The 25,926-nt window shown below is 33.3% G+C and overlaps 1 protein-coding gene across 1 annotated transcript in view; it reads right to left on the reverse strand.

Moving 5' to 3' along the window:
- LOC143071015 (uncharacterized) overlaps positions 1 to 21,584 on the reverse strand; it is an 87,912-nt gene extending 66,328 nt beyond the window's left edge. The window contains exons 1-3 of the mRNA XM_076245107.1: positions 21,407 to 21,584; positions 20,903 to 21,048; positions 20,468 to 20,687 (exon numbers count right to left, since the gene is read on the reverse strand). Coding sequence (XP_076101222.1) covers positions 20,468 to 20,564 — 97 coding nt within the window. The 5' untranslated portion in view covers positions 20,565 to 20,687; positions 20,903 to 21,048; positions 21,407 to 21,584. The remainder of the gene's footprint in view (positions 1 to 20,467; positions 20,688 to 20,902; positions 21,049 to 21,406) is intronic.
- Positions 21,585 to 25,926: the final 4,342 nt, after the last annotated feature.

The raw sequence follows: 25,926 nt of genomic DNA on the forward strand, positions 1-25,926 counted from the left end.
ATCCACAATTTTTTACATTATAAAATGCCTGTACCAAGTCAGGAATATGACAGTTGCTCTCCATTCGTTTGATGTGTTTGAGCCATCCCCTTGTTTTTGCCATGTGATAATAAGGACTTTCTCTTTAGAATTGTCCTTGGAATTCGGATTTTTTGTTATTTTACTTTTTACAACTTGCACACAACATGTACATCAATCTCATTGTGTAATTTTTGAAGTCTCAGTGTGTAATTTTCAAAGCTCACTGTGTGTTATTTATATTTTTGTAATCTCAGTGCGTCTTTTTGATATCTCAATGTGTATGTTTTTATTCTTAGTGTGTGTTTTCAGGTTTTTTAATCTGTGGTTTTTTTTAATTCTCAGTGTGTTAATTTTTCGAAAAATGTTTTAAACATAGTTTTGACGAGAACTGCTTGCCATATACGATGATATAACGTTACCACATCTCTGTTCATACACATATTATACTTACAGTAATTGCAAGGGATCTCTAAGCTGACCTGTAAAATACAAGAACAGATCAAAAGATTTAATCACATTATAAAGTGCCATAGTTTGTCAGCTTGGCGTGTGACATCAAATTTCCCTCATTTTTTAAACTAGCTTATAATACAGACATTACAGCAATCGGACTTGAGTATGTACAGGTTCAAACAAAATCTTTTGTTAGCAACCTTGCTAGCTGAAGCGTAAAGTCGTTATTAGCTTATAAGGTTTACCTTTATTACCCTTATTTTGAAGTAGTTTAGTCCAAAAGACGATAAATTGATTAGTCCACTCTCAAATTAGGGTAGTAAAGGTAAACCTAAGAACGATGTTACGCTTCAGCTAGCAAGAAAGGTAATCAAAGTTTTTGATTGAACGAACATAGTCAAATCCGATGGCTGTAATGTTCAACATGATTAGACAGTCATTTATTTATTCCTGGTATGGCGGACTAAAACAGCTTATTTTTAATACGAAGTTAACAATACGTCATGTCAGTATTTATTGTAAAAAAAATATGGAAAATAAGGATAGATCATAGAGGGAAATTTTTGTTTACTAAATTTGAGAATGGAAATTGGGAATGTGCTAAAGAGACAACAACCTGACTAAAGAACAGAAAACAGTTGACAAAATTTGTCGTCTTTGTACTGTTTATTGCACACACAAAAACATTGCGGTAGGGGCTTTGCCCATTGTTAAAGGCCGTACGGTGACCTATAATAGTTGTTAATTTCTGTGTCATTTGGTCTCTTGTGAAGAGTTGTCTCATTGGCAATTACACCACATCTTCTTTTTTATATTAACCGAACAATTATAATTAATCTTCCCCGTCATTTTTTCAGTACTGCACGAGATTTTTTTTCTCGCTGAACACTTCGAAGTAACAAGAGTCACAAGAACAGTCATTGGAACTTTATATAGGGGGAGGGGGTCTATATAGTTCAAATGAACTCGTAGTGACTCAGTATTAAAACATCAAAGGATCTTATTTTGCCGCAACTGTGAATTAAAAAAATCAGAACTCGACTGGCTCTCTCCAACGTAAATTTCGTGACACCCTATGTTAATTTATAGTTAAACCTGATTATTTTATGAGGCGACCATTTTACTTTCACAGCTGGAGAAAAAGGGTTGTGTTTTTTTTTGCATCAAAAACAAAATTCCCCTAACGTGTGTATACTACGGCAGACACGTGGAAAAGCCTTTTTATAGAAGTTTTTTTACAACAATAACTTAATGATTGATTGATTGATTGTTGTTTGTTTAACGCCACATGAGCACAACAAGGCTATATCGCGGCGAGATATCATTTAATAAATTGTTTCTTATCTTACCTCCATTTGCTTGAAATAAAATGCTCAAATGTGATGGCGACCTGATCCTTCCAAAATCAAAATGAAAATGAACAGGTTAAAATCGTGCCATATTTATCTCGATTTAGCTGAAAACTTTCCCGTTACTCGCCTTAATTTAAAACAATTTGTTGCTTTATAAAACAATATATCGAAGAAAAAAAGGCAATTTATTATTATTGCATGATATTTTTTACGGAAGCGTATAGGGGCCTTATATTAATTTGTTAACAATGCTTAAGAAAACTTAATTAATACAATATAATGTACTATAATGCATTAAATTGTTTTAATTTAGATAATTTACTCACTTATAAGAGATTTAACTCCTTTATTTATGGCAATATTAATTCTTACTAATTTTATGGATGTTAAGTTAAATATCTTTATTTTTTAGAATTTATTAAGTTGCATTAAATAAAACACTTTAATGTTAAGGAAACTTAATTAAGGAGATTTCATCAATTATACTGTTTTAAATTGTTTTAATTAAGTTCATTTACTAACTTATGATAGATAAATCCAACTTAGTTAAGTCATTTTATTTTTTATATTTATCTAAAATGTATAAATTTAAAAGCTTTATTTTTAATATGGCATAACTAAGGCAAGTTAACTGTTATGGTGTATATATACAGCGAAATATTACCACGCATCCATTCTTGGAAGTGAAGCAGCATTTCAATTCGACGAAGCTTTTATTTCGGAAGACGCCAAACTATGTGACCTGATAATGGATATTCACATGATTAAAATGGTAAGTAGAATCAAAGTTGATCACTTCTAGTTTGACATTCAAAAATCAATTAAATGAACAAATTACAAAAATATACTGTAAAACTAAAGAAAACACACGAAGTGAAAGTCAACAGGTAACTCTGGCTTCATATGAAAAACTTACAAGCTTTTCATTCATATTGAACATATTATGCCTCCACTCGATGGGGGTATGATCTGGTATATTGGAATAACCTGGTCCATCCGACCGAATGCCATTGCAACAAGTGGTCTATTCAATATTATACTTTACATACACGGGACATAAGTAGAGAAAGATTTTGGTTACTGTCCGACATCGACATCCTATGTGGTGTTTTTTTTATTTGTATGGTAAACTTGTGAAAAACTCTACCGAGTCATCGTGCGAGAGAAATTGCGTCTCAAGACTAGTACAGTTGCACAAATACCCTGACCAAAATGTTATCTGCTTAATTCAGGGTCGGATCCAGCCATTTTAAAAAGGGGGGTCCAACTATATGTCCCGATTTAAATGCATTGAGCGGCCAAAAAAAGGGAAATTTGCAGCGATTTTGATATCACCGAGGTATTTGTCATTAATAATTACCTAAGTTTACCCTTTTTCTTCTTGTCTCGTATGAGCCTCCTTTATCAGGAGCACCACCATGAGTTATGGCGTAGAAAGGAGGACATTTGGAGCCTGTATCGGTACAGATTAATGTGAGCATTAGCCTACCCAATTCCCTAGCCAGGCCGTGACAGGTTTTATTACCAGAAAGTTAACCGTCCAAAAACAATATATACAATGCAATAGAAAATAGAAAATAAAACATACTAATTAGATCACACGCTCACCTGATTCGCTCAAGCCTCATAGTATAAAAAAGTGCAAAACTATACATAAAATGGAACAATATCACCCCGGATGCCCCACAAATGCCTTGGCCAAATACATTTACGGTAATAACGAGGAATCCCCATTCGGTTAGGACAAAATACATATCAAAACCGACTCTTCTAAATGCCTTGCTGTAACAACCCTTCACTTAGACGCTTGTTACGAATTTATCAAGGGATTTGACTTTTGGTCATTTGTGCGTTTTAATGATATTCAGTGGATGATATTCAGTGTAATTAAAACGATATACATGTATCATAGGAAGGAGTGTCAATTGCAAAAAATACAAATCTTGGGTCTATAAATATTCCTCGCCTTTCAGGCTCGTGAAATTTCACCGCCCCGCGATTTGTAATTTTCACAAATACCACTCCTTTCGATGATGTATCTATTGATAAATCTACCGAATGATGTTACATTATAAACGCACGAGTGACAGCATCTCGGTGAAGGGTAAAACATACAAAGACCGGGAAAAACATATGCCGGTAAAAATGCATGTACGTCTGGAAAATACCCCGGCAAAGGATAAAAATGTCTCAAACACTTTCTGAAATATCTCGTATTTGTGAAAGAGCAAAGGCCGTAAGTATAGACGTGAATCGGTTAATTCGAGCAAACAAACAAAAGACAAACCAACATCTAAAAAAAACCCAAAAAGTACACAAATGATACACAGGGATTGTATTTTCTCTGGCTATGACATAACTTTGTATCTAAATATCCTAGGTTTGTTTTTCAGATTGTTTTGTTTTGTGTATGTGCAACAACAGTGAATGCCATTATTCCACAACCACAAGATGGAGCGACATTAGACGAACTTATTGAGTACTATTTCAGCCAGTTATACACGCAAGATGAAATACTGGGTTGCCTGCTGTTTCTGCACAATGTGATGATAAGCAAGAGAACTCTGAAAAGAATTTTGAGGAGATTAAATTTGAGAAGAAGAGGTGTTGAAAATCTTTTGCCTGATATTGTACGTAAAATTGTTGACCTGCGACGTTTTGGATACGACCAAGTGGGATATCGCACAATGTGGAGATTGCTAAATACATTATACGGTGTGCGTGCAACCCAAGAGACAGTCAGAATTGCTTTGAGTGTAATTGACACTGACGGTGTCAATGCTAGAAGACGAAGACGGCTTATTAGAAGATCCTATAACAACAGAGGACCTAATGATTGTCTTCACGTGGATGGGTATGACAAACTTAAGCCTTTCGGCACTTCAATACATGGTTGTATTGATGGCTTTTCCAGAAAAATCATGTGGCTCACCGCCAGTCATACCAACAAGAATCCACGGTACGTTGCTCGTTACTTCGTGGAACACTTAAAGAAGTACACGCGTGTGCCAAGATCAGTTAGGACAGACGCGGGAACTGAAAATGTTCTTCTTCACAGAATCCAAATGGCCTTACGATATCGCCACCGTGATCCTTCGGCTGGAGTTCATAGTGTATCAGTTGGTCGGTCAACTGCAAACCAGAGGATAGAGATGTTATGGAGTTTCTTAATGCGAAATTTTACAATTTTCTGGAAAAATTTATTTAACAGTCTTGTAGAAGAGGGAATCTTAAATAATACTGACCCTTTACATTTAGAATGTGTTCGATTTTGTTTTTTGCCTATCATTCAGTTGCATTTAAACCAGTTCGAAGAAATGTGGAACACCCATCGAATCCGTCAGCAAGGATTCGCGGAACAATGTTATGGGATTCCTAATGTCATGTATTTCCAGCCTATCATTTACGGAAAATTGGACCAATCGTTTGCACTGCCCTGTGGTGACACTGTATTAGATGATATTGCAGATCAATACACAGAACAAACGCTTCACCGTGGAGTTTCACATGAGTTTAGGCAATTGGTATCCTTGGTTACAGGACTGATCATTGAAGACTTTGATGTAGTACAAACGCCTGATGAGGCTAAAACCTTATATCGTCATCTCATATCTTTGATGTTGCACACTATTTTTGCTTAGCTTCTATTAAAATATACTTTGAAAAACGATCTCGTCTTTGATTTTTAGCCTATTTATTGACATCCTCGGAAAACCCATCTTCGGTAGCCAAGGGTTACGATCCACTTCCCTTCTCTAGGGAATTGGATCGTAACCCTTGGCTAGCGAAGATGCGGAAAACCAGGAGTTCCTCCGTTGCACACTCCTTCGTCACCCTAGGTCCAATCTCTATCCAGAGTTATCGAGCCCTACTCTCCGTATAGGGGGGAATATGGACCGGCAACTCTGGATATAGATTGCCCTGGGTCAATTGAAATAATTTTCTTCATTTTTGGAACATTTGTATTGTTGACGCTGATTGGTTGTATTACACTGTTATAATGCGTTATAATCTATAATCAATCAGAATGATGGAGAAAATTAAACGATCGCGACATATTTAATACAAGGATTCTGACTGCCGTTCGGATCGACAATCAGAGAAGGAAGTTATTTCTATAAAAGAAAAAAAAACAAAAATACACTTCATTACGTTTATCTGTAAAGGTTATAAGTGTTCGATTCTTGCAATTCCATTGAAAATAAGCTTACAACTTCCTATTTTTCTAAATTCCGTCCCAACAAGAGCCTCACCATTTATTCATACCTGTCAATCACTACCAGAAAATTTGACCAATTATTGATCATTATTGATTTCCCCAGTGTCTATCAGCAGTTCATGTTGATCAGTTGTGTTAACGTTGCATGCCATTTCCCGCAACATTAATATCTCATGCAGTCGATGTATTTTCAAAATGTTACATCGTAATTTCAAGTTACGTTTTATACATGTTTTATTTTTAATAGTACATTGACCATTTGCATTATATCTTTAATTCATTTGTGTAATCTTTTGGCAAAAGTTTTTTTACTGAACACTATTTTAAAAAAACAATGGTTGTTTATTAACTTACGGGAAAACGAATTTTTAATTTCAAGATTCGTCTCTTTGCCTTGCATGGATATGATGTTTTAAAACAAATGGTTGCACACACAGCCGTACGCGTAATCATTGTTTACATTTATTCAGTCTCAAAATCAGGATCTTGTTTATCATTCAAGCGTTTGGACTACTTTATAAATCTGTTTGTAGTTCTTTGCATGTGAAATTCATCTTCGTCACAAAACGATTCCAGTTCTTGTCTAATATATATGTTCTTTTATTAAATGATATGAGCAAATAAGCCATAATACGGATAAATCAGCATGTGCAATACTGAAAACGTTTCACTGTCAATATAAATCAAGATTTATTATTGGCCAACTAAGTACATTATTGCCAAAAATTATTGTTTATTATAAACCCTAACTGGGCTTAATACTGTAACAGACAAACTGGGCATTAATATATGGCCATTACAGAAAAACAGGTGACATTACAGAAAAATAGGGCCATTACAGAAAAACAGTGTTTATATCAAATATACTGATAAATTTAACATGGCCTCCGATTTTCAAATATAGGGATCACTGCTCATCCTGTTTTTCAACACATAACTTCTGTTAACTTAATATCTTGGATATTTGGTATATTAAAAGCTTTATGATGTGAAGTACAAATTGTTTTTTTCAAACTAACCTGTCATTAAAAGAGTAGAGCGTACATCAAATTGGCAGCAACACATAGTTACACTTTTGTTCAGTTGGTTAATAAATGTATTAAGAAATCGGAGTTTTTATAATGGCCCAGTTATGTGTCCTCGGTCAGTAATAATGGCCTCGAATGTCTTTAATGGCCCTCGGCGTTGCCTCTGGCCATTACAAATTTCTTCTACCATACACCTTATCGCTAATCCCGGCTGACCGTGCCGCTTGAACTTTTGACGCATGTACAACAATCACTTTTCCATTGTGGCGTCAGATATTTTGTGTTATTACGTCAAATTTTTATTGGAACCTGTGTGATATCTAGTAAAGGCGGACAAATAACGATAAGGTGTATTATTACAGACCTTGGACATATAACAGGGCCATTATAAAAACACCCATTCAATAATCAATATTATTGACTTGGACTGGATATTGACCAATTTTCTGACTGGCTACCGAAGATTTATGAAAAACAATAATTTTGGGTGGTGGTAAAGTCTTGTGGTCTGAATAAGGCTGCTAGATGGTATTTTTTGTTGTTGTGAGATTAACTTTTACCATTTGCTTTACCCAATTCTAAACGGTTGATTTCACAAATTGTCCCGTGTTGTCGTCAGTAGCGAACACAACGGAAAATTTGCATTGAATTCCGTCCAGTGAAGTTGAATAGACAATGCATGTGAAATAGTGCAGCCACGCATATTTTAAGCATCTTTAAAACACGTGCGTTTCTTGTTTATGAAAAGAAAAAGAACTGTAGGCGGATTCTTGTTTTCATTTAAAATTATATACATTTGAGCATTAGGTACAGATGGGGCAATATGCGTAATTGTTTCTCCATAGGCGGTAATGGTAACGTTTTCTTCTGTTGCTCAATCCACATCGTAAACTTGAATATGTATGATGGCTTGTTTCGAAGGTGAGACATTTTACTTATGTGGTTAAATTTTCGGGGTACGAAGTGTGATTCATTTTTCTGTAAATTAGTATACCCCGAAAATATTTTCGTGATGCGGCTCTTCATGGTAAAAAGTCCCTTTTTTCACACAATTATTTCTTTGAAAATTTAATACTTTGAATACATATAATAACTCCATTTTTATTCTAAGGTTCTATACTTTCCAGATCAACACAAATGGTTAAGCTCAGTTACTTGTTAAAAATTGAAACATGTCCGATATCACTACACAGAGATTTTTTGTTTACAACCTCAATCGGAGGCGCGTTAGGGATATTGTCCCAGATGCGGAAATAAAGTTTGCAATATCCTTAGATTCAGCAGGTCTTATTTTCTAAAATAAATTATTACCAGAACACTCGCGAAATCGCGGGCATTTTAAACTGTTGTAGGATAAACTTTTGTAAAAGATTTTATGTCTGGAGAATTTCAGAAAAGGCATCAAAAGCTCTCTCCCTTTTTTGCAAAGTCCGTTATTTTTTTCTTTTCTGTTAAACTCCATTATTTTTGCGTTTCTGACCTCCTTCTTCCGTTAAGGAGTTGACCTCATATTTGAGTGATTTACTAACAGGAGGCTTCTCCATTGATTAAAAGTGAATATTAACAAAATAATTAAAACTATATACACTGTACAATTTGGCAAGCTGATGTCTAGTTAGGCTGCATCTGGGTCCAGGGCACACTGGCTAATCTGGCCCTGAACTCCTCGAGTGTTGGTGCAGCTGCTACTGTGTCTGGCAGAAGGTTCCAGTTTCTTATAGAGCGTGGGAAGAAGGAGTTTTTGTATACTTCCTTAGTAGCTCTTATCTGTCTTAGTATGTGGCCACCCCTTGTTCTGTTGTCCCCAGATGTGTAGTAGATAGTTGGTTGTATCTCCACTAGTTGGTTCTGTATCTTGTAGCATAGTACGAGTTGCTGTTTAATTCGTCTATACTGTAGGGGATCCCACTGGAGTTGGTCTAATAGTCCAGTGACGCATCCTGGAGAAGTGTCTGTGTACTGGTTGTAGACAAATCGTGCTGCTTTACGCTGTACCCGGTCGATGTCTTTGATCAAGGTGGTTTGATGGGGTCCCACACTGTGGCAGCGTACTCAATCGATGGTCTGGTGAGTGCACAATAGGCAATTTAACAGATGGTTTGCATCGGCCCAGGTTTCTGCGGAGAAAACCGAGGGTCCTGGTTGCTTTTCCCGTTATTAATGTGCTTATTCCACTGCAGGTCTTGACTAATGGTCACTCCAAGGTACTTTTCGCTATCAACAACTTCTAGTTGGTGTCCGTGCAAGGTGTATGTTGTTTGCAGGGTGGAAACACATCTGCCACTTGTGTTCCCACTCTTCCAGAGCATTGAGGTCTCTCTGTAGAGTTGCAGCATCATCAGGATTTCTAATTTTTCATTTTTCTGTACACCAGGCTATCGTCCGCAAACAACCTTACATCTGATGATGTACAATCTGGCATGTCATTGATATATGTCAGGAATAGTAGAGGACCTAAGACTGTCCCTTGTGGAACTCCTGATATTACATCTAAAGGAGATGATGTATGTCCTTCTAGAACAACTGACTTGGTTCTACTGCTTAGAAAGTCCTTTATCCAGTTCAATGTTGATCCTTTCACCCCGTAGTATGCCAGTTTCACAAGACCACAATTATTCTTCCCCTTTGCTACAATGCTTTTTTGGTAAAATTCTATATTTGCACCGCTTCAAACATGAAATAAATGTAACTGCTTATACACATATATGCTTGTTCCTCATCGAAATATTGGATAAGGAACAAGTATTGCAGTTCAACATAACATTCTTTGTTACAACCGGGACAATCAGGGTCCAGGGATCTAAGTACATGACCTTTGTTCATTCTCACTTTCCTGTTCTGATACAAATCTTAGCCAAGCTGATTGATAATGCTACACATGCTACAGTTGAGGAACAGGTTGACCTAGATCAAACTTTAAAAGATGTTAACGACAGCACAATTTCATCTAAACTTGATGATTCCTAACATCCATCAAATCCACCATACACCAGGATGTGCATGAGCGTACAAATACACCTACCGCTACATGTAGTACGTCAAAAAAAAATTTAGTGGACCACTTTTCTCGTATTGTAAAAAACAATAACTGAGGCTATCATGCAAACAGCAATCCAACAATCTAATAATTATACCAAATTGATGACAGCAATCACCACTTCTTGTGAAACTCTAATTACCATAAGCTATGGATACATTTGTGTGTGTGTATGTGGTATGCTAGCTACAACTCATTTATATATATATTATATGTTATTATATAAATATCTGTTTGTTTATGATGAAACATTGTTCTATCAGTTGTGGAAATATTTACAGTATTATTACTCTCATATCACAATCACCTGTAGCTTAATTCCTAAAATTTTGTAGTATAAAGATACTGAGTTAGGATAGTCAGTATCTCATATATTCAATTTCTTTTATTAATATCATTAAAACAAGTTGTTCAATCATATACTATTCAAAAAATTATAAGATAGAATTAGAGACACTCTTTTATTCTATTAAATGAGTTTTGTGGTGATTTATTTTCCATTTAAATTATCTTCTGGGAAGTGGGTGGTCTAAAAAAATGAAAAAATAAAAAAAAATAAGACCCTTTTTTTTTAAATATAGAAAATCTAGATCTAGTGTTCCTCGCTGAAACCCACTTGGGCATTAAATGATCAATTAGTTACATTTTCAAGAAATGTTATGTTGTTTTTAAAAAAGGAGTTGTTGAAATTGCTAGCAATTTGCGACTTTCATATGAATTTTGGAAAAATATTTTTGTTCATAACCGTGATAACGACGGAAGCACAGTTTCGAAATATTGTTATGAACGTTTTGAAAATGTCTATAATCATGGTTTTATTTAAACATCTGCTAATTTAAGTGTTAAAGCTGAACGTAAGAGACAACCAATAGAAAAATATATAAAAACACAAGCAATTCTTTATTGGGCTAGATTAAATACTGAAAACATAAACCCATTACTAAAAGAAAGCTATACAATAAGTAAACACCTTGATTCACAAGGAATTTATACTTGTTAATATAAAAAAGAAGATGTGGTATGATTTACAATGAGACAACTGTCCACAAGAGACCAAAATGACACAGACATTAACATCTATAGGTCACCGTATGGCCTTCAACAATGAGCACTGTTATCACAGATTCAACAAAATAAATGAATAATGATAACTTAAGACTTGGATTAAGAATATTACAAGCAACTTTCATTCAGAATTACTGTAAAATAAAATAACAAGTTTGAACGAAAATAACAAACTTTTTCTTTACAAAAATATTAAAGTCAAACAAGACCAAGAATTTTATCTAGGATATCCAAATTTTTAATCTAGACGTTTATTTACAAAAATTAGAATTAGAGACCATAATTTGCCCATTGAGAAGGGCAGATATCTAAAAATACCTCGAGACAATAGAACATGTCCAACTTGTAAAACCTTAGAAGATGAAAATCACTTTCTCCTCTACTGTCAAATTAATAATGTTTTACGTTCAAAACTTTTTAATGACATGGTAATATATAGTCCTATGTTTCCAATCTGTCTGATACTGAAAAACTAGTAGTCTTACTAAATCCTTTTAATATAAACCAAGTGAAATAAAACAGTCTTTAGAACTGAGGACAGGGGACTCTTAGTTAGTTTTACCTGTATATATATATATAGGTATGTGTGTGTTCAATTCAGTTATTTTATTGTTGCTGTTACTTTTGTGTATGTCAAAAGTATAATGTTACTTATATGGGTCATTTTAAAAAAAATGTCGAATTTTGATTATAATGAAAATGAAAAATTTATTAAAAGTTACTTATTCAAACAACCCTCTACATAAGCAAATCAAAACAAACAGTACTTTAAGAACAACATATTAAAAGATGCAATCTTAATGATGTCATACAAGAATATCTTGAAACATTTTTTGATCGGTGGTACAATATTTTGTCTATCCTGTTACCATTTTCAAAAGAAATTTTGGGTTATTAAGAAAAGGTTAAGTTAAATGTTAAGCTTGTTTTATGTAACCAATTAGACGGTTTTTAAGAGAATAAACACCTATTTATATTAATTCTGTAAAATAATAGATTATTTGCCAATTTTATAGGTTGTACTGAAAAATGCCTCTAAAAATTGGTTTTCAAAGGTTGTAAAAATTACCACCAGTAATGCAAGTCTAAGATAGCAATTTATATTGTTCGGCATTTTTTCACCCTTTCAAATAAACCCAACATAATAGGATATAGCTTTCGTCTCCTGTCCTCTATTTCTTTGGGGAATTGTTGCTTAATGCCGTATCGTGTGTTCCGTAGCCTGTATGCATTATCTTAAACGTACTGTAGGTCACAATGATATAGGAAACGTGCTACTATGGATCTTCTGCCTCCTTGATATCGTCCAAACCTGTGAACGTTCCCGAAATCTATTTTATAGTAAATGCCTAGTTCATTGTAAAGAAAGCACCGGAGAAGTTCTTCGGTGTTTTCATCTCTGACATTATAAAGTCCGGTAAAACAAAATTGTTTTTCATAGAGCGGCACTGAAGGTCGAGCACTCTTTCCTTCATGTTTTCAAGCTCTGTTTGGCAGTTGCATTCTTGCTGCTGGTCACTCAATTCTGATAAATTTTTAAAACATTTATTTATACAGACTTTTGCTTGTTCGAGTTAATTTGATTTTTTTCTCGGTGACGATTTTGTTTCTGTCGCATCGAGCTTTAAAGGGGCACTAGTTGTCTAATTCATGGTCACCGATTTTACTCAAATTCTCATTTTGATTTATAACAATGTAAAACATTTATCCAAACTATCAAAAGTCTAAAATAAACAGTTTACAGAGCATGGGGAAGATAATATATAGGTTCGTTTCGTGTGTATTTTAGTCCGGACGCCATCTAATTAACTATCGATTTGACCTCAGATGACCAGATAAGCGACGTAAACATAAATAAAGATATGAAAAGATTAAACCAACACGTGCAATTGGATTTTTATAGGTCTGTTTGATTTTATTTTATAGATTAAAAATAGATGTTCCTCATTGTTTTTAACCGTACTAGAATGATTTTATGTGCATCAAATTAGTAATCAAATGATTTACCGTAGTTTCACTTTCATTGTTGACATTTTTTTCTTCTTTAAATAACCAGTACACGTACAATGCATGCGTTGTCAATCTCTGGCTAGGGGTTAAATTGAAGTTCACATTAATACGGATTTAAAGAGGTCGACTCATTCACTTTCAAGTGAATAACTAATGATCAATGTTTCTTAGCGTAATTTGACAAAATTGAACATTTTTGGCTGCAAAAAGCGAATTGTTATTTCACTAAATCACTTTCATTATTGATTGAACAAAAAATATCAAACTTTAGATTGTTTATATATCTCGTAGCTAATGCCCCTTTTACATCGTCAAAAAGGTTCCCTATCCCTTGGACATTGGTTTCAAGTTCCGTTCTGTCAAAATAGTGCAACATTATATTCATTTTGTATAAACATAATCTGAAACTTGGTAAAAAAAGAAATATTTACACAATATTGATTTTTCGGATCATGAAAGATCACATACCGCTTTTTGAAGATCGTGAAAGATCTGATTCACGAAGACGCTCAAATTATTCTTCAAATGTATGATAATTAACATTTGTTATTGTTATTGAAAAAATCTAGATTGACAAAGATCCTCAATAAATTTAAGCATTTCATAGTATTAATATTTTTACCTGACCTCGACTTTGTCTCATTTCATCGATGAAGATTTAGTGTTGAGGTCAAGTCCGTATCGCAGATTCGTTGAGCTTGAGGATAACAGTCTGTTGTTATGATGTACATTTTCGGCTTCTGCAAGGTTTCAAATAACATTGAGTTCATTATCACACATTATTTGGAAATGTTCGTTTTATGTTTTTGGACTTTTGCTAATATACATTGTACCTGTATGCTATAGCGCCACGGTATTTGGTGTATGGTGTACATGTCTGTCTGCATGTATCATATTATGACGTCAATTGTATTTGATATATTGAATGATAGTAAGATGTCTATGCCTGGCTGTTGGTCAGGGTTCATATACTTTCGACCTTATGTTCCGAATTATTTGGTCAGACATTACTTTTATATTTATCAGTTTCTAAGGTACTGTAAGGATTGGAACACCTATATTTGGTACAGGATGTTTGAAGAGATATGTATGGCATGGTTCATCTGACATTGATCTCTTTTTATGAACCATTCACAATCTTAAAGATTATTTGACACTTCTAGTGAAATCCTTAATATTACAGACGTTCAACAAATATACTATCATAAGTTAAGTAGACGAGACATTTCAGCATTTACGCTCTTGTATACTTTATTACTATATATTAAAGATAAACTGTTATCACAGAGATATGTCTCGCCTTTTTGTAATTTTGATTATGCAAATGTTGAAATCAAAATAGCAATTTTACCTTAACATCTTACACAAGTTCTGCAAACATTCAAAGTCAATGAACCATGACTGAGTTACATGGCTAAACAATGTCCATGTAAATGCAATTGACTTATGTTATAAGTCGTTCCCAAATCTAAATACAAAAATTAACTTGTAAACTATGTAAAAGTTTCAAAGTTAATGAAGCATGAAGAGGGGGTGGTCCTATATAATCTCCATGGAAACAATACTGGCAATTTGCATACCAAGTATCATTGACTAAACATTAAATTAACAGTCCTTCTTAAACTGATGTAATCAAAAACTAATACATGTAAACTAAGATGAGTTTCAAAGTCATAAGACTATGACTGAGAGTCCAGGCCAAATATTATCCATGGAAATGAGATGTGCCAATGCTTATACAACCGAATTTCAATTAACATTGGCCAACCACTAATGGTTCCCCTTGAACTGACCTAATAACAAACTAATACATAACTTACAAAAATTTTCAAAGTCAATAGACCACGCTTAAGGGGGCGGAGCCAAATTATCTCCATGAAAATGAGATTTGCCAATGCTTAGACAACTGCATACCAAGTATCATTGACCTACCACTTGTGGTTCCCCATAAACTGACCTCATCACAAACTAATACATGTTAAATAAGCAAAGTTTCGAAGCCAATAGACCATGACTGAGGGGACAAGGCCAAATAATCTCCATGGAAATGAGATGTGCCAATGCTGATACAACTGCATACCAAATATGATTGACCTACCACTTGTGGTTCACCATAAACTAGACCTAATCACAAACTAATACATTGTTGACGTAAAAAAAAAATAGGAAAGTAGGAAATGGGTGAACACCAATGGGACAGAAACCTAACAGCAAACCAACCAATGAAATGACATGTGAGGGACAATTTTGCAGCAGTTTTTGAATAAAAATTGTAGCCAGTAGGTACATATATATACTTAATTTGAGGACAGTGATTGAAGAAATGTAAACTAAATAATAGATAAACTATTGATTTTGTGGTGTTTTTCTCAACTAATACACTTGTTCTTTTCTTGATTATTTATTATTGTCTTGATGGACTTTAAAGCGTCCCTTCTATTCACCACTTTGACAACAAATAATGTTGACCTTTCATCTATAAATAAGACAAAAACTTTATTTTCCGAATTTCCATAGATAGCCAGGGGCATTCTGATATCCACGATGTCTGAAATTCTCGCTTCCGTTTAATTTTTTTTTAAATACTCGGTGTCCTCCATTTGCATTTAAGGTTTTCTACATGACTCATGATTCTTTTTGTCTTGCCTGCCCAGCTTTTTATTAAGAATTTATCAATCTGAATCTCGATACAAAATTTAAGGAAATGACACTTTCGGAAATGATGGATAAAACCTAATCGACGATCCCGGGTCAATGGACAAAGCCAATGCAATGTTACGCGACTCGGGTTCGCATACTTATTTTTATTTATTTTGGTTATAGACCTATTTTCGGTATCAAGTAATATTGGTCCTGTAATATTTATTGTTTTGAACATTGATGTTTTCACATGCTGAACATTGGTTTCTTTTACATAAATTAAACATCTTTATACGTTTTGAAATTAATTTTATGTTTTTGTTGGATTTTGTATATTTTTTTACTTGTCCACGGGCAACCAAGACAAAAATAATTACTTGTCCGGTTGTTCAAATGTACGAGTCGGTCGAGTCGGGCATAGCATTTCCACACCCCTGAGGTCAAAGGTCAAGGTCATGATTAAAATTTTTGGCTTGTTATCTCTTATTTTTGAGAAATCATATAAGATATCGACAAATTATTTTCAAAAATTGTTAGTTAAGACATGTCGTAACACATAAATTTTAGTCGAAAGGGTACATAGACATTTGACGCGAGTTTTTCCCATTTTTTATATCTAATATCATACGTATGGTAATATTACTCATTAAAAATATAAAGTAGAGGACTAGAGTCTTTTGATTTGAGGTCCTTGGTTTATGACCTTGAAATTGAACTCAAGGTCATATGCTAATTTAACGTTCTAGAATTTGACCTTTGCTTTTACCTAATATGTACACATGATAAAGCCAGGGGACTTTTTGCATTAAGTTGTAAGCAATGTGACCTTAAAAAAAGACGACCGGAAGTGACCTTTTGTAAACCGGAAGTAGCTATTTTTTGTACTAAATCAATGTTAAAGTATATATGTTACAGTGAATTTGTATAATCAGGGATTATGTAGAATCGCTGATTTTTCAGGGAATGTGTAGAATCACTAAAATCATTAGTAATTATATATAATCCCTGAAAATGACCAGTGATTTTACATAATCACTGAACATTTTAATAATTATTCTACAAATTCCCTAATAATTTTTTCAGGGATTATGAATAATTTAAGGATCCTTTGTTTGATAAAAAAGAAAAATACGTTATAGATTAATCATCATGTTTTACTTTCATAGTTTAGTTTAAACATATTTTATTTACTGAATTAAAGCAAAATTGATTAGACACAAGTAAGTCATACTTTTATATTCCTTGTAGATGAAATAATTTTGCTTTTAAACACAGAGGATGATCTTAAAGATACAACCAACTGAAGGTTTAGAGATAAAGTTGAACACTTTCAAAATTAATATTATCAAGATTCACTTTAAAGCGATAACTTTACATGTACAAACAAATGTATTGTTTGTTTATTTAAAGCCAGTACCAATGGATATTCATGTTCTATTTGTAAATCCACAGAGCATGTTATTTGTGGTACATGGAAAACAAATGGTGGTGACGATTATGGAACATCTAGGTTTTTTTTGTTTTTTTTTTTTGTTCAAATGAACGACAAATTTAGCTTGCTCGAACCAGTTCGGTGTTGCTAATTCCTTTTTTTGGGGGGGGGGGGGGTTACCTACAGATGTTTTTACTGAACACTTTATTTCTCTTAAGCGGGTCATAAAATCTGATTCGATATGTGAATGAAAATGGTTTCTAAAATGTGGATATTGTGGTAATAACAGATGTGAGGCATTTATTTTAATATATGTGTTTAACATTTTAATATATTGTGCCCATCATTTAAAAAAAATAGGGTTATCATTTTGATATTTTGTGCTTAACATTTTGCAGTTTATGTTTATACAGTGTAATGCTGTTTTATTATGATCATTTATAGCATGAATTATTTAACTTTTATTCATTTTCTTTATAAATTAAAACTATTTTTTTCATTTCAGTTATTATGTATAATCCCTGACTTTTTTTCTAGTGATTATACATAATCCCTGAAAATTTTAGTGATTATATATAATCCCTAAACTGGCCAGTGATTCTACATAATCCCTGAAAATTTCAGGGATTCTACATAATCACTCATTATACAAATTCACTGTAACATATATAACCATATATTTTTGGAATCAGTGTCAAGTAAACTATCAAACAATACCGTAAGTAAACTTTTTAAACCGGAAGTAAAATTATCTCCCTTTTTTATATATTTTTTTATAGAAATCATATATTTTTTGAATCATCGTACAATAACCTGTCATTTGATTCTGCAACTGACATTTAAAATCAAATTTTAATATTTTCATTTTTAAATAGTTCTAACTGGTTGAAAGACCTTCAATTGTTCTCTGAACAATTGGTTTTTAATTATAACTGAGATTGTTTGTTCACAACTGCATTCAGGGCACATCCTTAATATTTGGTAATACTTCCAAGAATGGATGCGTGGTAATGTTTCGCTGTATATATACACCATAACAGTTAACTTGCCTTAGTTATGCCATATTAAAAATAAAGCTTTTAAATTTATACATTTTAGATAAATATAAAAAATAAAATGACTTAACTAAGTTGGATTTATCTATCATAAGTTAGTAAATGAACTTAATTAAAACAATTTAAAACAGTATAATTGATGAAAACTCTTTAATTGAGTTTCCTTAACATTAAAGTGTTTTATTTAATGCAACTTTATAAATTCTAAAAAATAAAGATATTTAACTTAATATCCTTTAAATTAGTAAGATTTAATATTGCCATAAATAAAGGAGTTAAATCTCTTATAAGTGAGTAAATTATTTAAATTAAAACAATTTAATGCATTATAGTGCATGGTATTGTATTAATTAAGTTTTCTTAAGCATTGTTAACTAACTAATATAAGGCCCCTATACGCTTCCGTAATTTTTATTGACTTATGAATTAATCTTAAAATGTTTTCTCGTTTTGATAATTTGTCGCGTTATTTAAAACGATTTATTTTTATGGCGATAAAAAACAAATCGGCTAAATGCCTTGTTAGGCATTTTGTCGAAAAAAATAAATCGCAGTAATAAGAAAAAAAAGGCAATTTATTATTATTGCATGATATTTTTATTGACTTATAAATTAAATCGTAATTTTTTTTCTCGTTTTGAAAATATGTCGCGTTATTTAAGACGATTTATTTGTAAGGCGATAAAAAACAAAGCGCCTAAATGCCTTGTTAGGCATTTTGTCGAAAAAAAATAAATCGCAGTAATGAAAAATAAAGCAGTTTCCCGCTAAAAGTTATATCGCCATCTTGGATTATAAGTATTAAAACGAGGGTAATATACGCTTCCGTACAAATTCAAATTTTGTTGTATTGCAATACATGAGGTTGATTGAGGAGCTGTGAAAATTTTTCTTCTTATGACTTCTTGCATATGTCTTAATTTTGAATATGTGATATATTAAAAAAAAAAGAAAATCAATTATTAATTTGTTTAATTATGAAATGTTTAATAAAAGTGATAGTGATTGCAGATATATGTATTTAGAAATGTGTTATCCTTCAAATGGCCTCATGATCAACCTCTGTGTAGATGCTACTTCCTGTGACCTGTCCAGACTGAGGTTAATTGAAAACAGATGGCACTCTCTACAAGACTACTGTTATTAAATCACTGTTATCGCTCAAGTTTCTAACTGATATTAAAGAATGATGATAATTATTTATTTTATGCATTCATCTTATTAAATATAAATATACTAGAAAATGTATAAATTTAACCAATTAATAGATGTAATTTTGCTAGGGGTTTTATTTCATGAAAAAGTAAAAATGTTAAATAATTGTTGAAAACATATTAACTGGAATATAATTCAATCAAAATTATATCACCTTTCCATTTACAGTTTATTTTAGATATTTTATAATGGAATTGAAAATATTAAGGGAAAAGATCACATCTTATAGTTTGATCTTAAAGTATATTGTAAAAAAAATATGATATCATTATTATAACTTGCAAATTTTCATTTATAACTCTTTTCCATTTTGAAAGAAATTGTTCCTTTCATAGAACAGAATCCTAGTGACAAACTTTTAATTCCTGCTCATAAAAGACTGTAAAATTTTCTAAGACAAAAATCCTGCTGATAATTCTACAGAAAAATAATTTCCCTCAAAAGTCCAGTCGTGTTTATTTTCTTGTCAGAATTACAAAAAGTGCGGTTGGACTTTTAAGAAAATACCTGCTGGCAAATAACCAAAGTATAAGAAAAAGTACGTGTACGGCTCATGTCAGACTGGACTTTTCAAAGTCTGACTGGAATACGTCTCAAGTCCAGCTGAAGTCCAGTTGAACTCCTGTTGAAATTTTCGTACGGGTCATACCACATCTTCTATTTTATACTGCAGATCTTAATTGGTAATTAAATATGCTAGAACAGGGGAAATATGTCAATCTAACATACACTTCACAATTTAATAACTGTCTTCAAGTTAAGAATGTGAAAAAGTTATAAAGTAGGTAATTGAAATTTATAAAAAGGGTAAGTTTTAGCAAATTTCTGGTGATTAATGAGATTTTTGCTTAAACTGTTTCGTCCCTGCCAAGGGTACTCGTCAGGTGACTTTAGGCTACTACTACAGTTTTGCACAATGGAAATCACAAAAAATACATACCACTATATGATGATTTTGGCTTGGTAAACATCATCAAAGTGTCAGTACAAGACCTTCCTGTGTTTACATTGCCAGTTGTAATGAAATCACTTATCATTATTAGTACTGCTGCCACATGCTTGCAGGATCAATGTGGTCCCCTTCCAGCGGGACATTCACAGTGTGAGTTCAGTGGATCACCAGAGCTCTTTTCAAGTTTCAACCTGTAGTTGTAAGTTACCTAAAAACAAAACAAATTTTAAATTTGAATGACAGAAACAGAAGAAACAAAATTTTATTGTTGATCTTTTGGAGTGAAGCTGACATTTAAAAAATAATAAACAACTCGGACGTAGAAACAAATGTATCTTTCAAAATTAATAATTAGTGAAGATGCATGATAACTAAATATTTCTCCACTAAGATAAAGATAAGGAGCAGAAAGTGTAATGATACCTTTTTCTTCATAGCTGCTCCAACCACACCACTAAGAAATATTCCATTATCATTTTTTAAAATAGAACAAGCTAAAACTCTATGGCTCTCAAACATCAGTTGCCCCTTTGTCATAGATTGCAGGTCACCACTATACACATTGTCCTCTAAAAGATAAAAACTACATAATTTAATCAATTATAAGTATGATTTTCTAGTCCCTAGTTTTCTATGTGAAGTTTTGTTAGTGATATTTGTCCATTTCTTTTTTTTATAATTTCTTTTTGGCTATGGTATATATTTTTTTTACTTAAAATTTTGTTGCTTCTGTTTCTATATAACTTCAGAGTTCCCCCTTTGTGTCTTCATTCTCATGCTTCTCTTTTTAATACTTAAATGTGAAGGTATATTTATACAGTTGTAATAATTTGGATGCAAAAAGATTGTATAGGTACAAAAAAAAAAACACAGTTATAAATCATTCGTGAAGATCATAAATAAACAGGGTTAACAACATGTACCTACCTGCCATCCTATACACGAAATAAGCCTCTATTTGCTCTCGTGATAATTTCGGCATGATAACCTTGTGCTCCTTCTTCAACTGTTTAAATCCTGAAACAGGCCATTCTACTTCCAATGGTTCTGGAGCATGGATAACAGGATTTTTAAAATTTTGATTTCTATCATATGCTCTTAATCTACAAAAGAAAAGCAAAAATGTGTTGTTTCAATTATTTGAGTAAAAAAAAAATGAATAAAGGTGTTCTCAAGTGAATAATTACAAAATAATATTTTAGTACATTCTAAAATTACATAAATTATTGAATTAAAATACAAGACATTGGATAGTTGTCTCATTTTGCAATCATATGACATCTTATTTTTTTTATGAATGTTTAAAGTTTATATTGATGTGAATTATTCAAATAAACTAGATATCATTGAGATGGGAGCCATCTCTGTGGGCCCTGCTGTCAATAACGTGGGATAAATAAGTTGTATGGATAATCTGATATGAAGCATTATTTGAAGTTATTACATAGTCTTATGTGTGATTTTGATCTAAGATTTTAAGTTAAAACTGATAAATATTCTCATCTTACTTTCATAGTATAATAGTGATATGACTGCATGATGTGAACTCATTGTTTACTACTCTAAGGTGACTTCTGGATATATGGATTGATGTTTGAACAATATGTTTAAAGGTGCTGCCCAATTGATATTTGTCACATATTTTTAGAATTATGCCTTCAATATATTATGACCCACCAAGTATAAAGTATGAAATATTAATGGTTCTCGAGAGGTAGAGCGGACACAATTTGTTAAGAACAACGAACGGATGGACAGACCGACAGACTGATCTTAGACCTAGGATGCATACATTATGACACATTCTCTTGTGTTGGTTAATATATATGTTAAGTTGAAAATGTTTGTCAGGTATAAAGTATGAAATAATAACAGCTGTCCTCTCAAAATATAATGTGGATCAAATTTGTTAGCGATGGACAGACCAACAGACAGACAGACCTTTGACCTAGGAAGTGGTACATACATCATGACACACCCTCTGGTGTTGGTTAAAATGGATGTCAAGTATAATATTTGAAATCATAACGGTTCTCAAGATATAGAGCGGACACAATCTTCACCACAGGACACAGGGTTGTCAACTGAAACCAAAGTTTTTTTGACGTTGACCTTTGACCTAGGAAGTTGTACATACATCATGACACGCCCTCTGGTGGTGGTTAAAATGGATGACAAGTATATACTTTGAAATCATAACGATTATCTAGATATGGAGCGGACACAATCTTCACCACAGGACACAGGATTGTCAACTCGAAACCAAAGTTTTTGACCTTGACCTTTGACCTAGGAAGTTGTACATACATCATGACACACCCTCTGGTGGTTGTTAAAATGGATGTCAAGTATAAACTTTGAAATCATAATGGTTATCTAGATATGGAGCGGACACGATCTTCACCACAGGACACGGGGTTGTCAACTGAAACCAAAGTTTTTGACCTTGACCTTTGACCTAGGAAGTTGTACATACAACATGACACACCCTCTGGTGTTGGTTAATAATCATGTTAAGTATTAAGTATGAAATCATAACGGTTCTCTAGATATGGAGCGGACACGAAAGTGTTACGGACGGACGGACGGACAGACGGACGGACAGACGGACGGACGGACGGACAGACTGATCACTATAGGGCGACCCGCCGGGCCCTAATAAAAACAGTAAGTATAAATAAAGAAAATATTTGAGAAGAAACACATGTATACATTTATTAAATGTAGCAGGGGCTAATTCTGTACTTAATATATACAGTGGGGAGCATACATAATCCCTGTATTTTTTATGAATGAGGGGACTAAATATTTGTTTACAATTTTTTCAATGGACAAAAGTATGAATCACAGGGTATGAAATTAGCAGGGGCCAGGCCAATGGCCCCTACAATTTGGTGTGGGCTACTTAAATTTATGATTTTCTATATATTTGGGCTACACAAAATTAAGTTGAATAACATTCAAAAAGAGAAATGACTTTAAAATACATCTTTACAAAATCGTAGTTTTATATGAAATATATATACATGTAGCGATATGCATTAAAAACATGAAAATTGACAAACTTTCTCGCTGACTTTAGCAGGGTATTAGCCATGATAAGCTTCATTAAATAGAAACATTCTATTTAAAAACCTTTCAATAAGGTCTGCCTTTCTTCCTGTTCCAACTGCACCACGACTTGCCAGCTCATTCTTTAACTTTTTAAGAGGCCAGTACAAGTACTGATCGTTGACGTCCATTTGGTTATCTACGCGTCAATTAAGCGTTTCCGTGAAATCAAGCGTCCAACTAACCACCTATGGAACTGCAACGCCGCCTCTCGTGAAAAGTCGTGAATGATTCCTATTCTATCATGCCATGCTCTATGCTCATTTTAACATGGGTAGGCATTATATTTATAAATATTTTTAAATACCTCGCTAACGCTCGGTATAAAGATATTAGCAAATATAATGCCTACCCATGTTAAAATGAGCATAGAGCATGGCATGAAAGAATTATTTCTTAATTTTTTTGGGCTGTTCCGATCGTACTTCCACGTCATATTTTTTGGCGAATGAGGTACCCAACGTCATAGAACGTTGTCGTCAGAATATAGGCATTTTACGGGAAAATACACGCTTGTGAAACCGAAAATCATGACAACAAGGAAACGTAAGCAAACGATGCTAAAATGTGTTATAATAAGCCATTTTTGTATACATATGTTAGACTCAGATCGACGTCCGGCCTCTAATCGACGTCCGTTCCTCAAATCGACGTCCGTTTCACAAATCGACGTCCAAATCTGACGTCACATTCTCAAATCGACGTCCAATATTTTCATACTCTAATCGACGTCCAATATTTTGATACTCTAATCTACGTCCAATGTGACGGCACTACTTGGCAAAACTACAGCCGATTGATTGTTGTCGTCTTAAATCAATGTCCAATATCAATAAATAATAAATTATTGGTCACAGATAAGGCTTTTAGTTTATATGTTTGAATTGTTTTACACTGTCATTTCGGGGCCTTTTATAGCTGACTATGCGGTATGGGCTTTGCGCATTGTTGAAGGCCGTATGGTGACCTATAGTTGTAGAGAGTTGTCTCATTGGCAGTCATACCACATCTTCTTTTTTATATCAATTGTTTACACTTATACATGTACATAATTTATTTTTCAATCCGAAATAGGTATCATGCATATTAAAGTTTTTCTTGATATAAAGTTAATCCAATTGATCCACATCAAGGAGCGTGTGTCATTCCTATTCATAATAATTAGGCAATTAGTAATGCAACCCAAAGACTAAGAAAACCAAACGACATGTAGGAGCTTCGTCCCTCTTTTTTAATAGATCCTTCTTAGTAAATAATGTACAGTTACTGTCTCAACAAGTTTCTTTAATAGCCCAATAAAGGAAATTAGAAAAAAAAAGCTCCCCAAAGCACTGGCTTGCTCTACCCATTTAGTATTCATGAAAGAGTCCTATGTCAAGGCAATGTTCCTGCAAATATGGTTTTGGACTCAATTCACTGAAAATATTTCATGTTTGCAATATTTCTGTGAAATAACATGATAGGTGTATTGCATGTTAACATTTTGGCATGTTTAATAGAGGGGGGGTCACATTTTTTTATTTTTTTTACAGGGGGGATCAAATCAAAACAGATAAATTTTATGGGGGGGATCAAGAAAATTTTATACTTTTGATTTCAAAATGACCAGCCCCCCTCCCAGGTAAATAATGATAAGTCCCTAAATATATTTTATTTGTCTCACATAATATGTTTAAAGGTTTAAATGTTTCAGCTACTATCGGTTCGCTTCAGTTTTGTATTCTGTGTCAAAAACGGACGTTGATTAGAGAAGCTTACAATCGGACGTCGATTAGAAAATGCAAAAAAAAAATGGACGTCGATTAGACAGGCATAAAATTGGCCGTCGATTTGGAATGTTATTTTATTGTGACGTCAGATTTGGACGTCGATTTGAGGAACGGACGTCGATTAGAGACAGGACGTCGATCTGAGTCTTACACATATACGACAGTTGACAATGTTCAAGTACATAACACTGGACACTTTAAATTTGCAAAACACTCATTTGCAAATCCGCCGCCGCCTCAAATAAGAGCTATAGAGTCATGTATATAACCAAAACGTGCGGAATTACATGGGATTCAATAATTTCATTGGTTTTCTACTGTGACTATTATATTTATTTTGCTGTTTGATTTATAAAAACATGGGATTTTCAATATCCCATGGGACAGGGCAAAATCCCATGGGATTGACCATTATCCCATGGGATTTTGGTTAAATCCCATGGGATTTTTTTTGGTCCCATGGGATAATTGTAGTCCCATGGGATATTTGTTGTCCCATGGGACAAAAAAAATCCCATGGGACTATAATTATCCCATGGGATTTTTAATATCCCATGGGACAAAATA

The sequence above is a fragment of the Mytilus galloprovincialis genome, chromosome 1 (assembly GCF_965363235.1).
Source record: "Mytilus galloprovincialis chromosome 1, xbMytGall1.hap1.1, whole genome shotgun sequence".
Classification (NCBI taxonomy): Eukaryota; Metazoa; Mollusca; class Bivalvia; order Mytilida; family Mytilidae; genus Mytilus; species Mytilus galloprovincialis.